Source organism: Asterias amurensis, chromosome 13 (genome assembly GCF_032118995.1).
Source record: "Asterias amurensis chromosome 13, ASM3211899v1".
Taxonomy (NCBI): Eukaryota; Metazoa; Echinodermata; class Asteroidea; order Forcipulatida; family Asteriidae; genus Asterias; species Asterias amurensis.
The window spans coordinates 5,634,839-5,660,853 of record NC_092660.1 but is presented as its reverse complement, the minus strand read 5'-3'; the positions used below and the strand labels follow the sequence as shown (position 1 = coordinate 5,660,853).

Genomic DNA, 26,015 nt, shown 5'->3' with positions numbered 1-26,015 from the left:
TAGTGTCCACTGCCTTTAATGAGGTTCGTAGTAGGCCATAGATCAATTGAGCTACGCCCATCCCGAACAAAAATACCCCTGCATTCTTTGACTTATAATTTAGAAAAGCAGCCATCTTGGTAGAGTGGGCCATCGAGGCAACTGGTCCGCTCACAAGTTTTTTTTTTGAAATTTGTTTGCTTTGCTGCCCTCTGTTGGGGAAACAAAGTCATTTGATCTTTGCCCTGAACCTGTTGGCTATGAATTCGCGAAGTTCGCGTAAATGCCCCAGGGTTACCCATAATAATCTTGATTTTTTTTTTCTCTGCCGTTCATCAAGGGGCCTTCAACACATGATCTATTTCTCCCCCCCCCCCACCCCGTCCCCTTCTAATTCTCGCCCAAAACCCCACTGCGCTGCACTACCCGTCATGCGACTAGCAACGAGTCTAAATTGGGCTGGCAGTTCGTGACGTTGTGTGACGTAGTTGCAAGACGCCATTTTGCAAAGTACCACGGCGTCCGTCAGTATTTTCAGGGCACGTTTTTTTCTTCTGAAAGGTCTATGAATGATGAGAGCTGGTCCTGGTTGATTTAAGCGATTTGGTTTAGGCTAGTGAACTCAACCAGACGTCGAGGTCATCAAAAAGCCATGGCTGAATCGGATAAAGGTGAGATTTTATGTGCAAACAACTCGATAGATCTACTCTCGGAGGTCAACATTATTTTGCCGTGGCCATACTCCGCTAGTCAATGACTTTTGTTGATAATGCAGTGTGTTTACGATGCCAAGGTCCTGTATTTCCGACAGTTACATTTTTCACAGCGCTGTGTGAAAGATTTCCATATACTACCACCACTTTTCAACTCGTTTTTACACAAATTGAAGATGTTATTTTGAGTTAATTAGAATTAGATACCGACGATTGTTGAACAAGTAAAGTGGTGGATGGTGGCACTGGCAGTCTATCTGCTGATCTGATTCTGACCTGACTAGCTGAGTTGTCAATCAATAATGTCAGTCAGCAATCATTTCAGTTGGCAGGATTATTTGAATTCGGGTCATCTCGTACCCAAGTCAACTCGTACCCAAGTCAACTCATACCCAAGTCAACTCAAACCCAAGTCAACTCGTAGCTAAGTCAACTTGTACCCGAGTCAACTCGTACCTGAGCCAACTCGTACCCAAGTCAACTCGCACCCAAATAAATGTTTACATTGTTTTTTTTTTACTCGTACTGATAAATATTGTTGTTTAATTTATTTATTTATATTGTTAATCAAACATTTAGCTATTCATTGTTGCAATGATTTTGTTTTCTTGTTTTTTTTTCATGTTGCAGGTTTTTTTTACTTGGGGCCCTACGGTGGGGAAAATTAATCAGAGAAATAATAATGAATATAGGCTTGTTAGAATGAATTCTTTGGTGGGGAAAATTAATCAGAGAAATAATAAAATTATTATAGGCTTGTTAGAATGATTTTTTTTTCTTTTTTTTCTGAAAAAGATAACAAGAACTTACGCAAAGTGTTTTGGTTGGAAAAAGTGGAACAGTATATTTGTTAAAATGTACTTGTTTGAATCGGAAAACGATAATCAGAACATAACGCAAATGAATGAATTGACTGAATTCTTACCATGAAATTTTCTTTTGGGAACACTTTAACAGGAAAAACACCAAGGTAAACATGAAGGGTTGCGTTTTACACATAGTATATTTTTTCATTGAAAATAATTGGTCTCATATGAACATGGAGGTCGAACTATTTATACCTCCTTGATACGAAGAACTAGTGAGCATCTGATCTGATCAACGCCCTTCAACACGGGAATTAAAAAGAAACCACAATGGATCTGAATGAATATCCTAGCGGAAAAAAGGCAGAAATGAGATGAACAAACATTATTAAAAACAAATTCGTGAGATTATTATTAATAAAGGTGAGCTCCATATGATGGTAGAACATCATTTTTATTTCCTATATCGCTTACAAAATCACGCCGCACGGAAATTCTCCGTTTCGGCATACAATGTACGTTGTACGGTACGAGTTGACTTGGGTACGAGTTGACTTGGGTACGAGTTGACCTAGGTACGAGTTGACTTTGGTACGAGTTGACTTGGGTACAATATTTTGGGTACGAGTTGACTTGGGTACGAGTTGACTTGGGTACGAGTTGACTTGGGATCGAGTTGACCTAGGTACGAGTTGACTTTGGTACGAGTTGACTTGGGTACAATATTTTGGGTACGAGTTGACTTGGGTACGAGTTGACTTGGGTACGAGTTGACTTGGGTACGAGTTGACCTAGGTACGAGTTGACTTTGGTACGAGTTGACTTGGGTACAATAATTTGGGTACGAGTTGACTTGGGTACGAGTTGACTTGGGTACAATAATTTGGGTACGAGTTGACTTGGGTACGAGTTGACTTGGGTACGAGTTGACCTGTTTCTATTTTTTTGATGGATACAGAAATTGCTCCCCTTTTCACTTTTTGATCGAACAAGCATGGCATGGTGGAGTTACAAAGTTGTTTTATTGTTTTTAATAAGATAGGCCTACCTGGTTCTTCTTAAATCTTAGCCCCACTTGTGTGGCCAAGGATAGCTGAATCCTTAGCCACACGTCCACACCATTTCCTCATGCTGCTAAGAAAAAATTATGGCGCCTAATCTGCCAGCCACCCGGCAGTATAAACCGGCTGAATGTGTTCACCTAACTCGTAGCTTGCTTTGTGTGTATTGAAAAGTGAAACAAATAACAATTTAAAAATAAATTTAACGAAAACTTTGCTACCTTTCGCCGACTCTAATTTCATCATTTCATACACGGCGTAGCCATCTTGGAATATGCGAATCAACATGACGTCATCAGCCTGCCGAGCTGTGGGCCCGTGAGGGCGCGAATACAAATCAACGGCTGTTTTATGAATGTGAATTAAGCTTGTGTACTTTTGACGCGCACGTGCTACGTAGTTCATGGATGTGGCGTCAAAATCTGCTTTGCAGTCACATTCGCAAAAAGAGGAAAATTACTGTGCCCCTGCAAGACCTGCTGCTGTTTTTGTTTTTTGTTTAACTGTGCTGTCTCTGTTTTTGAAGTTTTTTTCAACAATTTGTTTCGTATTTTGCCAGCAGAGGATGTTGTGGATGTCCTGACGGATTTGATCTCCCCAGGAGATGATGAGTTTGCTGAGGAGATGGATACCTCTCCTGCAGAGAAGAAACCAGGTAAGCATTAGCGAGGCCAGAAACTTTGTTCCGAAAGTTAGGCCTGGATTTGCATCTTTGAAAGGCCAGGGCCATTTTCATTAAATAATCTTAAAAATTACTGGAAGCTTTTGCAAGGGCCCTAAGACCTTAGACAGGACCCAATTTCATAGAGCTGCTTTAAAGATTTGGGTACTTTTTCAAAATGTCCACAGATTTACATTAAACTAACAGGGTTTGAAGATAATGATAGTGGAAAGCTTCCCTTCAAATATTACTAACTGAGGTGTCGTTTTTGAGAAATGAGTAAAACAAGTCACAAAATAATTTTAGTCTCAGGGAGAAGAAAATTATTTTAGCATGTAAAACCCCATTTACCAGTTATGATATTATACCATAACCATAGCATAACTGGTTAATACGATTTCACATGCTAACACTGAGACGAAAATGATTTGTTTTACTCATTTCTCAAAAACTACAGCACCTCAGTAAGTAAAAATTTAAGGGAAGCTTTCTACTATCATAATCTTCAAACTGTGTAAGTTTAATGTACATCTGTGGACATTGTGTTTTGTGTTAGGAAAAAGTAGATACATGTAGACTAGGCCTGGGCGAATTATTCGAATATCCGGTTAATGGCGAATAGGTTTTCCTATCCGTAACCGCGAATGCCTTTTTTTTCTTAACCGGATATCCGCATAGGACGCGAATACCTATTTACAAACCGGATAATTCTGTAATTACAACCGAGTAACCGGATATTCTTTAATATCCGAATATCCGCGGACGTCGGGCGACAACTGATATGAATGTTTTGTCTGAATCCTTATGAAACTTCTATTAAGACAGCATAAAACAGCATATATTAAGTATTTAACTATGCTCACCTCCGTGAAGAGTTAAAACAATGACATTTCTGACGTAATTTGTTCAAAGATTACAAAAGTTTTCCTTCACGTAGAGTCAATCACGATCAAAAGAAAAAGCAAATTGCCATCTTTAAATTAGATCCGGTCATTTTTATGAATGAACCGAGTGACACTGTCTAAAACTAATATCAATCCGCCCAAAAGATCTCATTCACAAACGAACAGCGCCCTCTAGCGGCAAAAACAAAATTTTTTTTTTTTTTTTTAAACAGCGCCCTCTAGCGGCGAAAAAACTATTCGAATATCCGGTTAATTTCGGATAGTTGGCCAGCGGTATCCGAATAACAAAATTTCACTATTCGCCCAGCACTAATGTAGACCCTTTAAAAGATTTGGGTATTTTTTGTAACACAAAACACAATGTCCATACATTGTAGATTTACATTCCACTTTACACCGTTTGAAGATAATGATAGTACAAAGCGTACCTTAACGTATTAGTTGCCGAGGTGCTGTAGTTTTTGAGAAATGAGTAAAGCAATGTCATGAAAATACGTTTTTACATGCTAAAATAATTTTTACTAATCATGTTACCGTCACATGCTTACAGCTATGTACACCATTGAACCATTTGTTTCTGTCGTTCGAAGAAGCTCCTACATAAACTCCTTTTCTTCACTTTGTTTCTTCTCAAGTATCCTTCTCTTCCCTTTTAGAAAATATAAGTTATCATGTACTAACTGGATGATCAGTCAGTTAACCATGTAATCATGTTACCGCCACATGCTTACAGCTACATGTATGTACACCGTTAAACCATTTGTATCTGTCGTTTGAAGAAGCTCTTACATAAACTCTGAATTCAATGATTTTCCAATTCCTTTTCTTCACTTTGTTTCTTCTCAAGTATCCTTCTCTTCCCTTAAGAAAATATAAGTTACTAAATTGAAACATTTCCTTTACAGTTAAGAAAGCTACACCGCCAGCGACAAAGAAAACGACCCCCAAGACAAAGCCCACCAGCGCCAAGTCAACACGAACATCGACAAAGGCAACGAAACAAGCGACCAAAACAACCCCTAAGACATCCAATAAAAAATCCACCCCAGTAAAACCAGATGCTGGCGCGTCAGAAGAACAAGATGCGACTTCGTCTCCCAAGACAAAGTCAACCCCTACCTCTAGCAACACCAAGAAAGTAGTAAAGAAAACAACGGGGGAGACGGCGTCCGCCAAGAACACCAATAAGACGACGGTTAAGAAGGAGCCTTCAAGCGAGAAGAAGGGAGGAAGCGCCAAGACATCAACCAGGAAGCCAGCTGCGCCAGTCAAGAAAGAAGCTGAAGATGAGACAAGCAAATCCAAAGAAGCGACTTCAACTAATCAGGGTGATGGAGAGGAGAAGACAGAAGAAGAGATGGAGCCGGTCATCTCGCCGCCTCCAGCTAAGAAAGCCAAGTTGAAGACATCCAGTAAGAGCGGCGCAACATCAAAGAAGAGGGTGAAGCCATCTCCAAAAGAGGTACAGTGTAGAATAAGTAGTTGAATATAAGATAAGACACGTCTCCTAAATTCCGAAATCTAAGTTTGAATAAATAGCAAGACAAGTTCTCAAAGAACAAATCTTCAAAGTAACTTTAGTAGTTAAATATGCACTTGAAAGGTGTTACTGCAAACTGAGTAAACTGATACCTCACCATGCAATGCCTAAAGACCCATGTTCTTCAGGTAACAACTTTCATTACATGTATCTCATCTTTAAACTTTGTGTGTGTGTTAAGTTTACTTCATTTCTGAATAGAATTGGAAAACAAATATTTGACTCAAAGTCAATATTTAAATTGATTTGTTTCTGGTCAAGATTTTACACAGTGTGGTAATGTTATTGAATTGAAAATCAAAAGACCATTGGACTTGTCTGGTCATAGGTTTACAGGCCCAACACTATTAGCGCTAGGCCTGGGCGAATAATTCAAATATCCAGTTAATGCGAATAGGTTTTCCTATCCGTAAAAAACCCGAATGCCTTTTTTTTTCTTAACCGGATATCCGCAATGGGCAGGAACACCTATTTATAAACCGAATAGTCCTGTAATTACAACCAAGTAACCGGATATTCTTTAATATCCGAATATCTGCGGACGTCAGGCGACAACTGATAGGAATGTTTTGTCTGAATCCTTGCAAAACTTCCATTAAGACAGCATAAAACAGCATAAATTAAGTATTTAACTATTCTCACCTCCGTGAAGAGTTAAAACAATGACATTTCTGACGGAATTTGTTCAAAGATTACGAAAGTTTTCCTTCACGCATAGAGTCAATGACAATCAAAAGAATTAGCATATGGCCATCTTTAAATTAGATCCGGTTATTTATATGAATGAACCGAGTGACACTGTCTAAAACTAATATCAATTTATTATAATTTTTTTTTTTTTCAATAGCGTCCTCTAGCGGCGAAAAAAACTATTCGAATATCCGGTTAATTTCGGTTAGTTGGCCAGCGGTAACAGGATACCAAAATTTCACTGCTAGCCCAGCACTAATTAGCGCTGGCTTCAGGGCTGCAATCCAGTGTAAATTTTGAGCCGTGACCAATGGTTTTGCAGGATTCAGGAGGGCATCTAGTCGAATAAACTATGAATTAGAGTTAAGGCCGAGTCACACTGCAGCGAAAACGATAATGATCACGACACAAAGAGAGTGCATTGTATTGTGTGCGTATTCTGCGTGGAGCAATTCAGCCAATAGATTGCGTTCTCTTTGCGTCGTGATCGTTCTCGCTGCAGTGTGACTCGGCCTTTTAAGTAGCAACAGTACAAAGCTGAGTGAATATTTCTTTGTACCCCTTTACAGGAGGAGACCAGTCAAAACGAAAAGGAGGATACTGCTGCAGGTAAGAAGTTTTCTACGGAAGTGATTTTTTGACAAATTAGGCCATGGATGAATTGCTCAAAATTATAACATCTCACTGAAAGCAAAACAAAATCTCATCGGAAGCGAAATTAAATCTCACACATATAAGGTGTCACATGTACTGAATTTTCCAGGAAATTTGTTCATAAATAAGTATCCAGTAATAAATCACAAGTGAAACTAACTGGGTTAATTTTAAATCATTTTAGGTTGACAAAGACTGGCATCCCGAGCAAAGATAATGACAAAATAGGGAGTCTGCCAATATTATGACTTGATAGCTCAGTTGGTAGAGTGCTAGCACGTTGATCTGTGTGCTGCAGGTTGAAGTTCCACTCTCGTAAATTTTCTGTTCAATCCGAAGTTTTGAACCTGAGATGTGTATTCTTCTTCTTGCGTGGATAAATTTCGCTCTTAATTTGGGCACTATATCACAAAACGCGACCACCTTTTGAAGTTAAGTTTTAACCAATTTTATGTTTATCCTGGACCTCTACATTTGTATTGGGTTAAAGGCAGTGGACACTATTGGTAATAACTCAAAATAATTATTAGCATAAAACCTTTCTTGGTGACGAGTAATGGGGAGAGGTTGGTGTTATAAAACATTGTGAGAATCAGCTCCCTCTGAAGTGCCATAGTTTTAGAGAAAGAAGTAATTTTCCACAAATTTGATTTCGAGACCTCAGATTTAGAACTTTAGGTCTCGAAATCAACAATCTCAACGCACACAACTTCATTTGACAAGAGTATTTTTTTTCTTTCATTATTATCTCGCAACTTTGATGACCGATTGAACAGGTTAGTTATGTTATGCATATGTTGAGATACACCAACTGTGAAGGCTAGTCTTTGACAATTACCAATAGTGTCCAATGCCTTTAAAACAATCAGTCAGTATCAAAAATCAGGAAAGTATAATGTACTTTGCCTTTAGTGCCATTTTTTTGTGCGAGTTCAGTTGTGCTACAATGACAAAAGTTGAAGACATTTAACATTTTAATATTTCTGTTTTGTTATAGAAGAGACAGGCACAGAGCAGGCGGAGGATGAACACACCGACGAGGCAGCTCCAAGCATCCCTGGACTGGGTTTAGAGGAGGAGAGCAAGAAGGAGGAGCCAAAGGAAGGAGAGGAGGCTAGGACTGAGGCCATGTTGGCCCAAGATTTAGAAGGGTTTGATACTCGTAGTGAAGCTAGCAGCACCGATGACAGTGACTCAAGCCTGTCGGACGTCAGTGGTGGGCACTCAGGTAAAGTACAGCCGAGTTTAAGAACATTAAAGACACTGGACTCCTTTGGTAATTGTCAAGGACCAGTCTTCTCACTTGGTGTATCTCAACAAACATGTATGCACAAAATAACAAACCTGTGAACGAAGTTGCGAGATGATACTGAAAGAAAAAATACCCTTGTCACACGAACTTGTCTGCTTTCAGATGCTTGATTTCGAGACCTCAAATTCTAAATCTGAGGTCTCAAAATCAAATTTGTGGAAAAGTACTTTTTTTCTCAAAAACATTGTCACTTCAGAGAGAGCCGTTTCCCTGCAGCCGATTTCACGAAACTCTAGGATTAATTCTTCCTAACTTAGGAGGGGTTCAATGCTTCCTACGTATTTGTATACGGGACTCGCTTAAGTTCTAAGATTAATCCTGAGTTAGGAAGAGTTTGGTGAAATCGACGGCTGTGCACTTATCCAAAAAAAAAGAGAAGGGGTTAGTCCCGGACTTTCTGGTTTGATTGGCAGCATGTTGCGCCACAGCACCTTGTAAACCATTTCATGGTGCTACATGTATGTAACTCAACACATATTCCACATACCTTGCAAGAAAATACTGTATGTTAAAGCGCGTTGAGCGTCACTGAGTGACGGATATGCACGCTATATAAGAATCCACCGTTATTAATGACCATACTTGTTTTTCTCAACAGGAACAGAGAAACCTCGCAGGCGTAGAGGGCGCAAGCGTTCCATCTCACCCATTGTCTACGAAAGATCTGGCAAAAAGGCCAGTGGATCTGAAACAGGTAGGCAACATTGTTGTTGATTATTTTCTGGTCTGCGTTCTTCTTTATGATCATTATTAGTTTGTTTCTTTCCATGCTGTGCTCTTTTCTTCTTTAGACATTTTGAGGAGTGGATTTTGTCTGCGACAGATTTGAAGTATTTTCGTGTCTGTAGGCCTCCCACTTGAAGATGTGCTTTTGGGATTTGCCTGCATTTTGCACTCTACTGACTATTGCTATTATTTGTTTTATCTATCACCTTTGATTTCTCACAGTCTATCTTTGCATACTTTATTCTCCTTCTGTTTTGATTTTGTGTGTATTACTTTGAATCTGTAGTGTACATGAGCTTGTACTTATAAATTGTGTATGTAGAACTGCATTTCAATGAATGAAAACCGTATAATTTATCTGTATAGCTGTATTTCGTACAATGTGCTTGTATTTAATTGTTGTGCTGTAGGCCTATAGAATTGCATTTTAATTGAATGAAAACCTTACAATTTTCTGTGTACAGGAACTTCTGTATTACTGTGTATTTGTACATGTGCTTGTATTTATAATATTTTGCCTTTAGAACTGCATTTCATGAAGATCTTATAATATTCTGTGTACAGGAACTTCTGTATTAATTACTGTGTATTTGTGCATGTGCTTGTATTTATAATATTTTGCCTTTGGAACTGCATTTCATGAAGATCTTATAATATTCTGTGTACAGGAACTTCTGTATTATTGTTTACTTTGCACATGTGTTTTGTTTTGCTTATAGAACTTCATTTTAACTGAATGAAAACTTTATTCTATTTGTCTGTATTCCTTTTTTGTTTTTTGTTTTCTTTATTGCAAGTTACCAGACACACAAGGCCTGTATGCCACTTCAAGGTGTGGGCTACAATTTTTTCCAGAGGCCGTTGCCACCTACTCCTAGGGCTGAAAAAGGGTTACCCCTTTTACTGTCCATACTGTGTATTCCGTACATTGCTTGTATTTATAGCTTGTGTATTTATTTATAGAACTGCACCTTATTCCATTCTGTGTACAGAAACTTCTGTACTGTAGCTATTTATTTGCTTGTATTTATAGCTTGTGTCTTTATATGTAGAACTGCATTTTAGTTGAAAGAAAACCTTATTCTACTCTGTGTACAGAAACTTCTGTACTGTAGCTGTTTATTTTGTATATGTGCTTGTACACGTATTTATAGGTTGTGTCAACTGCATTTCAATTGAATGAAAACCATGAAAACCTTATGATATTCTGTGTACAGAAACTTCTGTACTGTAGCTGTTTATTTTGTATATACTGCTTGTATTTATAGGTTGTGTCAACTGCGTTTAATTGAATGAAAGCCATGAAAACCTTATGATATTCTGTGTACATAAACTTCTGTATTATTACTGTGTATTTTGTACTTGTGCTTGTATTGTATTTACAGATTTTTAGGTTGTGCCTGTAGAACTGCATTTCAGTTAAAAAAAAAAAAAAAAAAACTTAAAATTTTTCTGTGTACAAAAAACTTAAAATTGGCTCAAATTTTTGAACATGATTTTGCATGTTTAACTTGCATCGACTTTTAAATATAAAATTTAATTATAAATGGTGTTAATTTGTTGTGGGTCTTTTGTTTCAGAAGAGGAGGAAAAGGAGGAGCCAGTGGAGGCAACGAGCAGAACTCGTAAAGGTATCTTCTGCAACATTTATTTGCTTTCATTACAACATCCACACCTGTGAAAATTTGAACTCGACTGGTCGTCAAATTTGCAAGAGAATGATGGAAGAAACAAGAGTTGTGCTTGAATTCGAGACCTCAGATGCGTTCTCAAATTCAATTCAAATGTTTTAGTGAAAAATTACTTCTTTCTCAAAAATTACGCTATTTCAGAGGGGGCTGTTTTTCACAATGTTTTATATTATATCACCCCTTACAAATATTCTGCCAGCTCATTGGCTTAGAGCGCGTCACATGACATGTCTTAGTTTTGCTAGATGACGGCTTTGTGATAGTGCATCGGTTTGCCGTGCGCTAGTCCGAAGACTATCACATGGCGTGCAGTAGCCAGACGTCCTTTGCGTGTACGAGGATGATAAAATTAATAGTCTGTAATCATTTCGGATTGCACAGCACAGTAAAAGCTTTTGCAATCTGTATTCGCGTCGTCCGTGGATTGTAGCATTCAGGTCTGTAACTTAGAAATGTTTGGGGTGATATAAAACAAATATTGACTGCCTTTACTCGTGCAACGGTTAAAACTATGACTCCCTCGGTGATCCCCGTTGCGTACTATTTTCCCTCGGGGAAAATAGAACTCTCCGGGGATCACCTCGGGAGTCATAGTTTTAACCATAGCAATCGAAGCAGTCAATGTTTGTGTACTATCAACAGCTCTCCATTTCTCATTACCAAGTTTTTATGGTAACCATTGTTTTGAGTAATTACCAATAGTGTCCAGTGCCTTCAACTCATCAACGCTGACTGTCTCTGTCTCGGTATTCCATTCTTACCAGCAGACCCAACCTCCAAGCTCAAGTACCTGTTCAGAGACGCTCGTTATTTCGTCATCAAAAGTAACAACCATGAGAACGTGGCTTTGGCAAAAGCTAGGGTGAGTCCAGTCTTGAGATCGGGTTTTATAAATCAAAACTACATGTACATTTTTCCGGTTTTCTCAATTGATTATTCTTGTTTCCTCTTAAACAAGATTGTAATTAAATGTATGATTTCTCCAAACACAGGGTTTTTGGCTGAGTACCATTCGTAACAGTAGAGTATGCCAATTTGTAGGGGCTACCGATGACATGTACATTGTTAGCACTGTGACCTGTTTTACCAAATAGATTGTATTATAATAATCAAAATAATAATAATTTTGGGGGGCTAATCATCCTGACTCGCAGCTGAGAGCTGAATTGTGAAGGACGCGGCTACAGCGTGTTCGAGAAGCAGGCATGCAAGGGCGCCTTTGGCTGCCAGCCACATCAACCCATTATGACCACGGAGCACAGCCAAGATCGAAAGTGTTTGAAAGTGTATTGATTGCTTTGAGACACCTTTGGGTGTTGTAAAGTGCAATTTTTACAGGGACTGCGTAATTTATTTATAATTTTTTATTGTTATAATTTAAATAATATTGTGCATCATTTGTAGACTTGTGTATTGTTTGTTTATTTTAAGACAGTCAGTGTTGTGCAAGTGAACAATATCTGTACAATTATTGCAAAGATCATAGACAATGGAACAAATTTGCAAACAGGGAAGTATTTGTCAATTCATCAGTCATTTTAAGATGTCTTAAAATTATCTTTCTGTTTCAGGGAGTTTGGTCAACTCTACCCAACAATGAGCAGATGTTGAATCAAGCGTTCAGGGAGGCTCGGAACGTCCTCCTGGTGTTCTCCGTCAAAGAAAGCGGAAAGTTTCAAGGTGAGATCAGGGCCAGCTATGTTTCAACTGCATTAGCAGAGAGTATTCTCACGCAATATTAGCCTTGCTCAAGGAAATCGCATTATTCATTCTGAAAAGACGCCGCTGTAATCCCACCTGTATACACTGTGCTAACTGTGTATTCACACCGCACCACCCAACCGTATACACCGTCACATCGCTCAACGCACACCGTTCGACTACTGTGCACAAGTTATCCGCACTCGTACCACTAACCCGCATGCGGAGGCCATCAGGCCGACAGCCTTGTCGGGTCTGTAACTTCCGTGTTTAATGTGTTTCATGAAAAAAATTCCAATATTGTAAAAAATGGGGGGGGGGGCTCTCAGATACGCTAGTATGCAGCTCATGAATATGTATATCTTCCGTCAGACCTATCAGACAACACAGGATGTGAGGCAAATAAATTTAAATTTTGACGTCCAATCACGCACTTCCCTTATCACGACCTTTGGACCCTATCATGCTCACTGAGCGTCCATGGTAGTGGTGTGATGTAAACATGTCTCGTCTCATCTTTCGCGGGCATTATGGTAATGAGTTGAACGTGGGAACTCTTCTTTCTCGCTTATTATAGTAATCAGGTCAGTGGCTTCAACACAGACCCTACAAGGCTGTCGGCCAGACTGCCGACGCATGCGGATAGTGTAAGGGGCATCGTGTCGTGCGGTGTGGTGACACACATACGCACAGTGTATACGCGTTGGTTTTTATACAGCGGCGGTCTTTTTTTTTGGTGAATAATTCGACTGCCTTGAGCAAGGCTAACGCAATATTAAACACATTCTTGTAGCATCATTCACTCCTCACCGCGCAACGGAAATTCTTATGATTTTCGGTCGTAAGCAAAATTGTTTTGATTGATTGATAAAATGATTACTTATTATCTATGTAGGGTTTGCTCGTATGAGGTCCGAGTCTAGAAGAGACGGTCCGACTATCAACTGGGTCTTACCCAATGGCATGAATCGCTCGGTACTCGGCGGAGTCTTCAAGATTGACTGGATTACAAGGTCAGTAAGATGAGTATTTATTGAAATTCGACCTCTTCTACTCTGGAATGATTTTAAAACTTTTATTCATAAAACGAGGGGGGGTGTGTAACCATGATTGTGGCTGCATGCTTATTTATGGGTCATTCTTTGAAATTGATCAGACAAATGTTGGATTAAGTAGTTTTTGAAACTTTGCACTATGGAAGTATATACATGTAAATGAGGTTTGAGTATGACCATGTAAATGTCTCTTTGAGCAGTGTTGGTTCTGAAAAATGAATCACCTGGGCCCAATTTCATGGCTCTGCTTACCGTAAGCAAGGAATTGGCGCTTACAGAAGCAGGAAATTCTGTGCTTACGGCAAGCGTATTTCATGGGTTAGCGGAAAATTTTGGCTTCTGCGCGTGCATACTCCACGTAACTAGGCATTCTACGCTTACAAGGCTAGCGCAGAAATTCGGCGCTTACACGTAAGCGGGGAATCGTGATCACAAGCGCGGAATTCGGCGTTAAGCAGAGCCATGAAATTGGGCCCTGTTCTTTTTAGGAAAAGAGATATTAACTTGGTGTTACCACAAACCTCTCTCAGTTAAATGTTGGATTGGAAATTTTGAATTTTTATAATATCCATTCCACTTTTGTTTCTCTCTCCAATTAAAAGGCAAGAGCTGACTTTTGGCAAGACTGGTCACCTCTTCAACCAATGGAACGATAACAAGCCAGTCAAGATTGGACGTGATGGCCAGGTAGGTAATCTCCCCAGCCCCTCCATCAAACAGCTCCCCTTTATGTAGTAGCCTCAAGAACCAATTTCATTGGTACAGTTGGTGGGAGTTAATTTTAGGCCTCTGCTGTAGGGGAGAAATGCAGATTTAAAGACACTGGACACTATTGGTAATTGTCAAAGACTAGTCTTCACAGTTGGTGTATCTCAACATATGCCTAAAATAACAAACCTGTGAGAATTAAGCTCAATCGGTCATAGAACTTGCGAGATAATAATGAAAGAAAAAACCACCCTTGTCACATGAAGTTGTGTGCAGTTAGATGGTTGATTTCGAGACCTCAAGTTTTAAACCTGAGGTCTCGAAACTAAATTCGTGGAAAATTACTTCTTTCTCGAAAACTATGGCACTTCAGAGGGAGCCATTTCTCACAATGTTTTATACCATCAACCTCTCCCCATTACTCGCCACCAATAAAGATTTTACGCTAATAATTATTTTGAGTAATTACCAATAGTGTCCACTGCCTTTAAGATGCTTGATTTCAGGACCTCAATTCTAAATTTGAAGTCTCAAAATCAAATTCTTGGAAAATTACCTCTTTCTCGAAAACTACATCACTTCAGAGGGAGCTGTTTCTCACAATGTTTTTTATTATCAACCTCTCCCCATAACTCGTAATCAGGAAAGTTTTTATGATAATAATTATTTTGAGTGATTACCAATAGTGTCCACTGCCTTTAAATAAGTAGGGAACACTGGTTCCATAAACTTTGTTAATTAAAGGGGCAGAGCAATTTTCCTCTGGTCAGGGCAAATCTATGGAGAAAATGGAAGCAAAACCACAGGGCTCTGCTGCGATTGCCATGGGTTCCAATGGTTATTATTTTGTGGCATGTAAACTCAAGGTAACTTGGGGTTGAAATCAGGAAAACCATGGAAAACTTTTTTATGAAATAAAACAAAGGTTTAACATTACATTTCTCCCTTACGATACAAAAAAAGCATTAAGAGTTGGGCATGTTCTTCATTTTAAGTTTGCGCACAGTTTTTTATTAATTTTAGATCATGTATATCTCTGCCTTTTTTTTTAACAAAGAGCCTAAATTTTCTAAGTTTTGTATTGATTTCTGAAATAAGTTATCAAATAAAACATAATGTAGTACCTATCATTTTCACCTAAGCATCTTGATATTAAATAAAACACTCGTTTCAACTTCAAGAAGTAAGACATATTTTTATTCTTTTACTTCAACAGGAAGTAGAGACACGATGCGGAGAGGCCCTCTGTCGCCTTTTCCCGCAGGACGAGCACATCGATGTCGTGGAAATCCTAAGAGACGCCCGACGTCGCCGGCGCGAGATGGCCACCAAGAGAAACCGCGAACCCTTGAGGTTAGGACTCCAGCCTAACGGCCTTAAACTTGGACAATCAATCACTAGACCCACACCCTTGAGGGGACTCTGTGGCCCCCTGTTGGACCTGCACCTAATGGACATGCCTCTATATGGACTTCTTTATCAGACTCTTAAATCATGGCCAGGGGGGCCACACTCCCCTCATCCTGGGTGAAAACATTTGTTTATGTTATGTGTACAAGAACTGTCTGTAAGAACGAGAACGGGATGATACGGTAAGACTCGTTATTTGTGGCTGGATGAGGCTTGTCTCCAGAAGGCGGTATAGCTGAATAGAAGGACGATCTTTTAGAGTATATCTTTTAGGTTTGGACGTCTCATCACTGGCTATTGAGAATAGCCTCGTCATTGGGTAGAGATGTTTGCGGGCATCTCTCTAGACAACTATGGGAGTGTTTGTCATCTCCAATTCTCTACTCATCTGCAAGGAATATCCTTAGTCTAGACCAGAACATTTTGCTATTGAAAAAACAACCTCAGATTCCAAATTGTATATTTTGTGCTCGCCTATGATGTAACAAATCTGTGAGGAGTTCCCACTTACTTTCCATGCTTTTCTAGGGCACCAAGGCAATGAAAAGGAGGCATCGAGGCAATTGCCTCTGTTGCCTCTGTGAAGTATCAGGCTTTGTTCAACAGTCGTACATTTAACAAAAATGAACACGGAAACTATCTTAATCTGTGCAGTGAAAAGTTTAAAAGTGACCCAAACGCACACCCGCTTTTTAAATATACTGATTATGCTCTGGCGGAAAGTGTTGAGAAAACTACTTGGCCATTAAAAAAAAAAGCTGCTATATTGATGTTTTGACAAACCATCAGCGGTGTTGTAGCTAGACCAATTTTAGTGGTGGTCTCTAAATTCAATTTAGTCGACCAAGGGCGAGCGGTTGGGGCAATCATTGCTGGAATGCAGCCTGGGGGAAATCTTTGCTTGGCAGCACACAGCGTATTTTGCTTAGAGTGCTGGGCAAAATTTGTTAGTTCTGGGCAGGCCCAGGCCCGCCCGGGCACCGCCCACAGTGGCTTCAACAAGTTTAATTTCTTATACATGTAACTATTGAATCTAACTCAATTTGTTTTTCACTAATCCATCCAGCTAATGTTTCTTACCCAACTCTCTTACTTAGCACAAGGGGCTGGGGACCCTACAAGGCTCTCCTCCGTCAGTCGCCCTTCGGCTGAGAAATCAGCCCCTGAGCTCATTGTGAATGTGATGATGAACTTTACAGGATTCACAAATCCTAAATGACGGACTTTTCAATGCCATGTTTCCTTCTCCACTCTCCAAAAAAAATGAAAAAATAAAGTAGAAATAGCAGGACAATCTCAAGGACTCGACGCAAATAAAGTAAATCCTCGCAATTCTCAACCTCCATTGATAAAGGGGGAACGATGCTGTAGCATTGTATCGATGGATCTATGTATACGGCCATGGAGAACTCTATGGAATGTGTTATTATTTTTTTGGATAACCCCCCTTCTTGATGATGTGTAGGGTCAGCTCTTCCGTTTGACGTCATTTTTTAGTTCGCCTGCAGAAATGCACTGAAGAACTGAGTCGTCCGATCAGAAACGATCTTGGACATTTTTTAGGGATTTTTTTCAGCCCCTGTATCGGTTCGTTGATGACGAAAGTGTTAGACGGAGTTATAGGAGGTTTAAATGGAAAGACTTTGCCCACTGTGCACGTAGTTCATGCTTGCCACTGAGTGTGTAGTTGATGTCAATCCCACAATCCCGCTGTTTGACAGCGCCGTAGGCTGTAGGTCACAACGGGGGAAATAAAACTGTCATATAATTTGCATGCCTTGTTGTAGTCTGACCTTGCAATCACGGGGTCACCGCCCAATCAGCACACGAAGACAGTGCGAGTGCGACACATACACAAGGACCAACCAATCACGATGGACGATTTTGTTGTACGTGATACGAGCAAGCACCACTCGACCTTGGGGGACGAAACGACCACTTGTCTGTGGACCTTTTTGTCACTGTGGACCATTTAGCTTGAAATTGTGAGGATTTTTCACGCTTAGGAAAAGAAAAAAATGAACTAAATGAAAATGGAACATTGTCTAATATGAAATGCTGAACTTTGTTGGACTATGTACGAAGCAAGGACATAAAAATCACACCATGCAGAGTGTAATTAGCAGAGTGTCTGGTATGTTGTGTGTGTACAGCTGAACTGCTGATACACATTATTTGCCTGTATACATCGTAGACCCTTTATTTTGTTTTAACGCAGCGATTATGCCAGGCAAACAACCTCGGAACCTTTGAGACATTCAAACAAAATTTGCATAAAAATTATGTGCAACTTCTTTGGCAATTGGCAAGCATTGTACCGTTTTGGCCCGTTGTATTTGAACCCCTTTTCCTGCAAAATTGGGTATGCAGATTTATGCAAAACTTTGATACTGTATTGTGCGTTACAGCCTTTCAGATGTCTGCAAAAATATTTTAGAGATATTTAAAAAAAAACTTGGTAATCCCGAAGAATCAAGATAAATTGTTGTTGGTATTTTTTCTGAGTTTTGGTGGCCTTCTAGAAGTGCAGGCTACATATGAATGATCCAGTGTTCTGCCAGTGTTTATCTCTATTGATAGTAGTGTTCTGTTTCTGTAACTTCCTTGACACGATAGAAATTTATCATGCTGTCTTGTGCCCTGGATTTTATAATAGTGATTCTCAGTACACTAAAAAGGGGTTCAGACAATTTGACATTCAAAACTCAAATGGGGTAATATTCCTGTTGGTTCAGTGTTAGTCCTTTCGTCACACGCATGCGTATCTGCTGCATGCCCAAGGTTTTTAAATTTAGATTTGAATTAAGTCTTTAATGATGACCTGCTTAGTCACAAAGTTTCAATTACATTTAAAGGAAGTGTACACTATAGGTAATTACTCAAACAATTTTCATCATAAAACCTTTCTTGATTACGAGTAATGGGGAGAGATTGATGGTATGAAACATTGTGAGAAACGGCTCCCTCTGAAGTGTCATAGTTTTCGAGAAAGTAATTTTCCACGTATTTGATTTCGAGACCTCAAGTTTTGAGTTTGAGGTCTTGAAATCAAGCATCAGAAAGCACACAACTTTGTGTGACAAGGTTTTTTTTTCTTTCATTATTATCTCGCAACTTTGACAACCGATTGAGCTCAACTTTTCACAGGTTTGTTATTTTATGCATATGTTGAGATACATCAACTGTGAAGACTAGTCTTTGACAATTACCAATAGTTTCCAATGTCTTTAATTCCTTAGACTATAGAGACAGTTACTCTCAAATGGTTCGGGGCGAGCTTATGTAAAGCAAGCTTCCGATAGCAAACCCTGGTAACATTGTGCCATACACGTTTATTCAGAAATCAAGCGGTAAATTGTGATCAAGCACGTCATTGTACCAGACAGTATTAAAATCTAACATGCAAATGGCTAATTTGATAGCTTTGAAAGTGTTTATGGCTAGATTGCTGCCACCAACAACCAACGGGTTAATAGCTCGTTTTGGACTCGTCCGTGCAGTTGTTTGAATGCACAGAGAATCCAGATGGCTACACCATGATACATTTCTATTGCAAGTGTGTATTAAATCCCATTTAATCCCATTTTGCTTGATAAGTGTTTTTTTGTTGAATTGTTTGTTTTTAAACAGCAGCCGGAGGAGGAGAGAGGGTTTTATGGACAGTAGGCAAAGTAGGAGTAGACCGATGCCAAGAGATCGTAAGTTCCTCCATAGATTCAATTTTGACTATCGTACACTTTGATTTGCCAGCCCACAACACTTTACTTGAAGGGAAGGTATACAATTGCTATCACTCTTAAAAGTAATTGCACTAAACACTTACATGTATACCAGTTCAAAGCATTTTGAGAACCCTATTGCTTTGAAGTTATCATGGTTATGTGGTTGTGGGAAAAAAAATACTCCCACCTGAAATTTGAATCTGAAAAGCGTTACTTGCGGTAACGTCTCTCAGAATGTGTTTTCTTGCAAGGTTATAATCGCTCCAGATTTTCGGCAATATTTAAAATATGCAACCAAGTTTACTTTATGGTATAGACTTATCTACATTTAAACAGAATTAAATTGTTTTTGTTTTTGTTTTTTCCTACAGCGTACTACATGGAAAGAAAGCGACCAAGGTAAACAGTTTTTGTTGTTAGCTCGTTTATCAGACTCAATCAAATTATGCTGTTGGATTTTGATGGTTTGAGTTCAATGTGTCAAAAAAATTGTAAGACTGCAGTTTTAAAGTGCACTAGACTACAATGTTTTTCATTGAGTTCTCTTTTTAAGTTTAAATGTCCATTTTTGTTTTACACAGGCAACACTATTCGGACGTACCGAGAGATGTGGTGATGAACGGGGTAAGATGACCGAAGAATTCTATTCTAGAAACTTGTCAAATTATAATTTATGCATTAATTGTTGATATTTTAAAGTGCTCAGCTTTTAGACAACGGTTTAATATTGTACAGCGCTAAATGGCTGGTTAGATGTTGGGCACTACGTATTTAAATCCTGCTTATTATATTATATTAATTTCTAAAAATGATTTTGCATATTTTTGTTCATTATGTGACTGCTTTCTATACTCATTGAATTTATTGTTGTACATGTATCATGCTTTTATGAATGTTCAGACTTTGACCGTGGTGGCTTTTCATGCATGTGATCTCTATTGGCCCTGGTTCGAATCCCACTCAGGATAACAGCCTTGTGGCCATATGTCCCCACCTGATTGTGTGCATTTATATCTTGAATTGTCAACCATTGCATTTACCACTTTTATGGTCCAGTAATCCCTTCATACTAAACATCCTTTGTCCTCACCACGTTACTCCTATTGGTTCATAGCCACCAATTGTTTCTGAAATAGAAACTTTGATTGGCTATAATTTTCCTGCTTTTTTCTGGATCCTTCCCTTAATCCCTTTCCCCTCTCTTTTTCTATAAATGGATATGTATTTGTTTGTACTTGTTTTATACCTCTGAAGAAGGTCCGGTTTGGTTCGAAAGCTAAGGCCATCTACCCAACTCATTATTTGATATGTTCCATTTTGTATATTGTACATGGTTTGCGTTGACTTTGAAATGACTAGCTAGTAATAGTTTGTCATTTTACAAGTTTTTCATTTTTTTTCGTTTTCTTATTGTTCTCGTTCTGATATTGCTTAAAGACTTGCTTCTTAGGCGCTATACATTGTATAAAACAGTTGTTTTAATGTTTACCTGTACACATGTTTGTTATTAATATAAATGTTGTCTTTAGGCCATGTAGTTGAATATAACCTGTAAACCTTTATGTTACTCTATTGATATAACCTGTAAACCTTTATATTACTCTATTGATATAACCTGTAAACTGTTATATTATTATGAATATTGCCTCCATCTGTGTAAGTTATTTTGTTGCTTATTGCCACTATATCTCATAGGCCTACTGATAGTTTACATCCTTTAATAGGCCTAAAGTATGTACGGATATCATTAATGTTTATTTATTGTAAGTGTTTTACATGTATTTTGTTATGGTTATTTTCTTAGTTCATTTTAGAGTTGGTGAAACCACCCTCTACATCTAGAACAAGTTGTGTTAAAACAGCTGATTTTTAATTGTGGTTGATATATTTTTTTTCCAACCAGTCCTATTCTGATTACATCAGAGAGTACAGTCGACAGGTTCCACCAATACCCATGCAGCCATTTCATCATCAACCACCAGGGGTAAGTTCACTGGACACTATTGGTACAGTGTTGTAATTACTGAAAACAATTGTTAGCATAAAAACCTATTATTTGGTAAAGAGCGATGGAAAGCTGTTGGTAGTATACATCACTGTGAGAAATTGCTCCCTCTGAAGTAACATAGTTATTGAGAAAGAGGTACACAGTATCTTACTCAAATAATCCAATGCTTCAGGCCTGAAGCCTTTTATTGGGCATCTGAAAGCACACAAATTTGTGCAACAAGGGTGTTTTTCTTTCAGAATTCTCTTGCAACTTCAAAGACCATTGAGTCCAAATTTGCACAGAGTTGTTATTTTATGCTTATGTTGGGATGCAGCAAGTGAGAATAACCAAAGGTGTCCAGCCGTCGATTTCACCAATCTTTTCCTAACTTTGGATTAATCTTAGGACTTAGGATGAGTTGAGTTCCCTATCTGAACACGTAAGAACGCATCAAACCCATCCTAGGTTAGGACAGGTTACTCGTCCTGACGCGAGTGAGGATTAATACTCGCGTTTCATGAGATCGGCTGCAGTACCTTTAATCCATTAAAGGGAATTTCTAAGTTTGGCCATTAAAGCGTTTTAGGGAATGAGTTTGTGTGTACGTCGTCAATATTTGGGTCATTAACGGCACTGCACACTTTGGTAATTGTCATAGACCAGTGTTCTCACTTGTTGTATCCCATCATACGCATAAAATATCAAGCCTGTGAAAGTTTGGGGTCAATTGGTCATCGAAGTTACGAGAAAATGACGGAAGTAAAAACACCCTTGTTGGATGAATTTGTGTGCTTTCAGATAGGAATAAAAGCTAGAAGTATTGTTGTAGTGAGAAAATTACCTTTTTTCTCACAAACTACAATACTTCAGAGGGAGTCGTTTCCCACAATGGTTTTATACTATCAACAACTCTCCAAAACTCGTTACCAATTTTAATTTTTAAGTTAATATTGCTTTTGAGTAATAACCAAATGTGTACCTTCCCTAAATGGATAAGCACTTGGGCATGGGCAGTCAGCAGCAGTACTAGCTTGTCCATGATTCAATAAAAAGATAAGGGTCCACTGTTTGGAAAATGAATTTCATGTAGATAACGGGTGTGAGTTTATTAAAATTCTAAAGATGTTTAAATTTATTAATTTTTTCAACAGATGTACCCGGTGGATAACTTTCCACCACACTACCCCCCTCCGCCTCATCATCGCATGCCTCCCCCAGGCCCCATGCAACACCCCCGAGGCAGCATGGGCGACTACCCAACGCCCCTGATGCAGCCCTCACGAAGCGGGCGGGGTGGCAGGGACAGGGACCGCAACCGGGAACGGGAGGAGATGAGGCTGCGGATGCGCGACAGGGAGCGCGAGAAGGAGAGGATGCGCGATCGAGAGCGGGAGCGAGACAGGGTGCGAGATCGAGACAGGGACAGGGATCGCGATCGAGACAGGGATAGGGACAGAGCAAAGATGCGGGACAGGAGAATGGTAAGCGCCAGTAATCCAATGCATATTAAAACTTTCATACTTTTTTCTTGCTCTCTTCGAAATGATGAGACCATTAAAGAACTCACTCAGTGGCAGGAGGTTAATAACAAGAATTACCCTCGATCCACTTGGATCGTTTCTCATACATGAAGTTCAACAAGCTATAAAATCAAGATGCAATGTTTCCTTGGCGAGACGGTGCAAAGATTTACTGACGATGATCTCTTCTTGTTTGATCCTCCAGGGTGACATGCCACGCTCTCATGCTGCCGCTGTGGATGAATTTATCAGGAGAACCTCGAGCTCCAGCAGCCGTCCCAGCCACTCTAGCCGTAGCCGGAGTGGACGTCACTGACACCCTAGCCGTAGCCGGAGTGGGTTTACTGACACTCTAGCCGTAGCCGGAGTGGACGGCACTGACTGCTGCTTTACACAACAATAGACCATATTTACATGATGTAATATCAGTTGGGCGCCCTCATGTAGAGGTAAAAAAAGCAGCCATTCATTGGCCAAACCTCTGCGCCACACGTTCAAATCTATGGGTTTGTGTTGTTCTGTCATTGTTTTACCTCTATGGATGACCTCAATGCAAGGTCTACAAATCCCATCTGCGATCATGCATAGCTCACATGATGACACTGTAATTATAATCGTTAAGAAATACTCCCCCTAATTAATGAGACATGTCCGCCCCATTTTTTATATATTTTTTTTATTTGATTTTCAGGCGACTGAGTTTAACTTGTGAAGTGGCAAACCTTTTAGGAACAGAAAGATGTCAGATTGTAAAGAGGTAGTTGTAAAAGGACTGTAGTGTCAGATGATGAGTTTCCGATTAGACCGTTATGTCTGAGCAAGTTTGCCAGACCTGGGGCCAGTTTTATTGGGTCTTCTTGCCATATCCAAAGCGCTTATTGAGGCAGGGAATCTTGCGCTCACGTATTTCACGGTTTAGCAGGGTATTTTTTCTTGTGTGCATGCGCAAGCTGTGTGCATGTGCAAGCCATGTCCTAGGTATTCTTCGCTGACGCTTGCCCTGTGAGCAAAGGGTTGTGATCATAAGTGCAGAATTTCGGCGGCATGCAGTGCCACGAAAATGGGCCCTGCTGTCTCTGACGACGTTACGTCTGATCCTTTGAGTCTGATAAAATTTATAAAATCAGGGTAGTAATCACCTAATTCCATTTTCAGTTCTAGAGGCCAAATTATTTACTTGAGAGAAGTTCCAGATCCAGTTTGTTTTTTGTTAGTACTTTGTTTTTCTGAGTTTGTAGAATAGTGAATCATAGTGCCAGTAATAGTTTTATCTTTTTTATTATTTGTGAATTTTGTATCTTCTTTTTTTAAATCAAGAGACAATGTCTCCCGGGGGATACCTTGAAAATCATGTTTTCTTGAGATGAAGTTTTTTTTTGTAAAAACATTTTCTGCAGTGCTGGCACACGAGATCTAGGTGTATGTAGCCTTACATAACAAGGCCGAATGGTCACTTTCGGGTGCAGGCTATATAACTGATTTTGGTAGTCGACCAAGATACGTGTACATGCGTAACATCAGTACGGTACACGTACTGTACATGAGTACTTCCCAAGTTGTTTGAGCCACGCATATGAGGTTAAAGTAGAAAGACACGACCGTACTCACGATGTAGCTATACTGTTCTCGCTGTACAATGTACTGTACATACAATGTATACGATTTTTGTGTATGCACTGCGTGCAGTGTTGCCGATTCGTGCCGCACAGGGGCACACTACGCCAACAGCCTTGAGTCAAGGCTAGCCACATGCTCAAGAGCACAAGTGTCACAACCGGGATTGGAACCCAAACTCTGCTGCTGCAACACAAGTGCTTTGGTCTGGTGAACTAGACCGCTCGGCCCTGGCATGCCACAAATTCTTGTACTTTGTGACTGTTCTTTTGTTTTTCAGAAACATTGACCATCATTTTGTATCTACATGTAGGCATTACCTTGGGAAACACAAGCTAGCCATAGTTTTTATCAGTGATTTGGCTCATTGATTAGAATTTGTTTTGAGTGATTAGTTTGGTGTAAATTTGGCAGTAAGCTGCCTCTACTTTTGTCAAACAGCGGTTGGCAAAACCCAAGGCTGTGGTGTCACGATGAGGTGCCGTATATGTGTGTACATTTTAGCAAGTGGGTCACCAAACCCACAAAGTACCAAATTTAATAGTATTTTATCAAACGAAATCCATGTGAAAGAGTGATTTTGTACTGTTTGCGACAAATGCATTAAAAGCACTGGACACTATTGGTAATTACTCCAAATAATTGTTAGCTTAAAAACTTGCTTGGTAACGAGCATTGGAGAGCTGTTAATAGTATAAAACATTGTGAGAAACAGCTCCCTCTGAAGTAATGTAGTTTTTGAGAAAAGTGATTTTCCACAAATTTGATTTCAAGACCTCAGGATTAGAATTTGAGGTCCCGAAATCAAGCATCTGAAAGCACACAACTTCGTGTGACACAGGTGTTTTTTCTTCCATTATAATCTCGCAACTTCAACGACCATTTGAGTTCAAATTTTCACAGGTCCGTTATTTTGTGCAATTTTTGAGATACACTAAGTGAGAAGACTAATCTGTGACAATTACCAAAGGTGTCCAAGTGCCTTAAAGGAACACGTTTCCTTGGATCGGACGAGTTCAAAACAAAAGCGTTTGTAACCGTTTTTTATAAAATGCATATGGTTGGAAAGATGTTTTAAAAGTAGAATACAATGATCCACACAAGTTTGCCTCGAAATTGCGTGGTTTTCCTTCTACTGTGCGAACTAACATGGTCGGCCATTTATGGGAGTCAAAATTTTGACCCCCATAAATGGCCGACGTGTTAGTCGACAAGGTTTAAGGAAACCACGCAATTTCGAGGCATGTTTGTGTGGATCATTGTATTCTACTTCTACAACATCTTTCTACCCATATGCATTTTATAAAAAAACGGTTACCAACGCTTTTCAAAGACCAACTCGACCGATCCAAGGCAACGTGTTCCTTTAAACCTTTTTTAGAACACCCTTGTGAAAACATAAAATTTGAAATCCATTTTCCCTTACTACATTTATTTATTGACTCGGCTCTTAGTTGAGATCGGTGAATCTTGTTACATGTACATGTACCCTTGGCACTAATAAGACTAATCTATAATCACAGCAGTGGCACCAGTCTTTTTCTTTTTTTTTTCTTC

The 26,015-nt window shown here is 39.4% G+C and overlaps 1 protein-coding gene across 6 annotated transcripts; it reads left to right on the top strand.

Annotated features, from left to right (window-relative positions):
• The first annotated feature begins 487 nt into the window (after positions 1-487).
• Positions 488-25,262, top strand: LOC139946592 (uncharacterized). 6 transcript variants are annotated; one of them, XM_071944288.1, is made up of 18 exons: positions 488-650; positions 3,122-3,214; positions 5,031-5,587; positions 6,925-6,964; positions 8,007-8,237; positions 8,920-9,015; positions 10,628-10,678; positions 11,503-11,600; positions 12,310-12,418; positions 13,335-13,452; positions 14,097-14,181; positions 15,419-15,555; positions 19,243-19,310; positions 19,706-19,733; positions 19,916-19,958; positions 21,238-21,318; positions 22,476-22,805; positions 23,050-25,262. In XM_071944288.1, exons 1-18 carry the CDS (start codon positions 632-634, stop codon positions 23,158-23,160), a joined length of 2,295 nt encoding a protein of 764 aa, XP_071800389.1. In that variant the 5' UTR covers positions 488-631; the 3' UTR covers positions 23,161-25,262. The 6 variants fall into 6 exon arrangements, with proteins under 6 accessions (XP_071800389.1, XP_071800393.1, XP_071800392.1 ...); XM_071944292.1 differs by having other exon boundaries at positions 3,119-3,214; positions 10,631-10,678; positions 11,506-11,600; XM_071944291.1 differs by having other exon boundaries at positions 3,119-3,214; positions 10,631-10,678.
• The last annotated feature ends 753 nt before the right edge of the window (positions 25,263-26,015 follow it).

Coding starts and splice junctions, on each gene's coding strand:
- LOC139946592 (XM_071944287.1), top strand. Junction 9,016..10,627: donor GGCCAGTGGATCTGAAACAG/GTAGGCAACATT, acceptor CTTTTGTTTCAG/AAGAGGAGGAAAAGGAGGAG. Junction 19,734..19,915: donor ATGGAAAGAAAGCGACCAAG/GTAAACAGTTTT, acceptor TGTTTTACACAG/GCAACACTATTCGGACGTAC.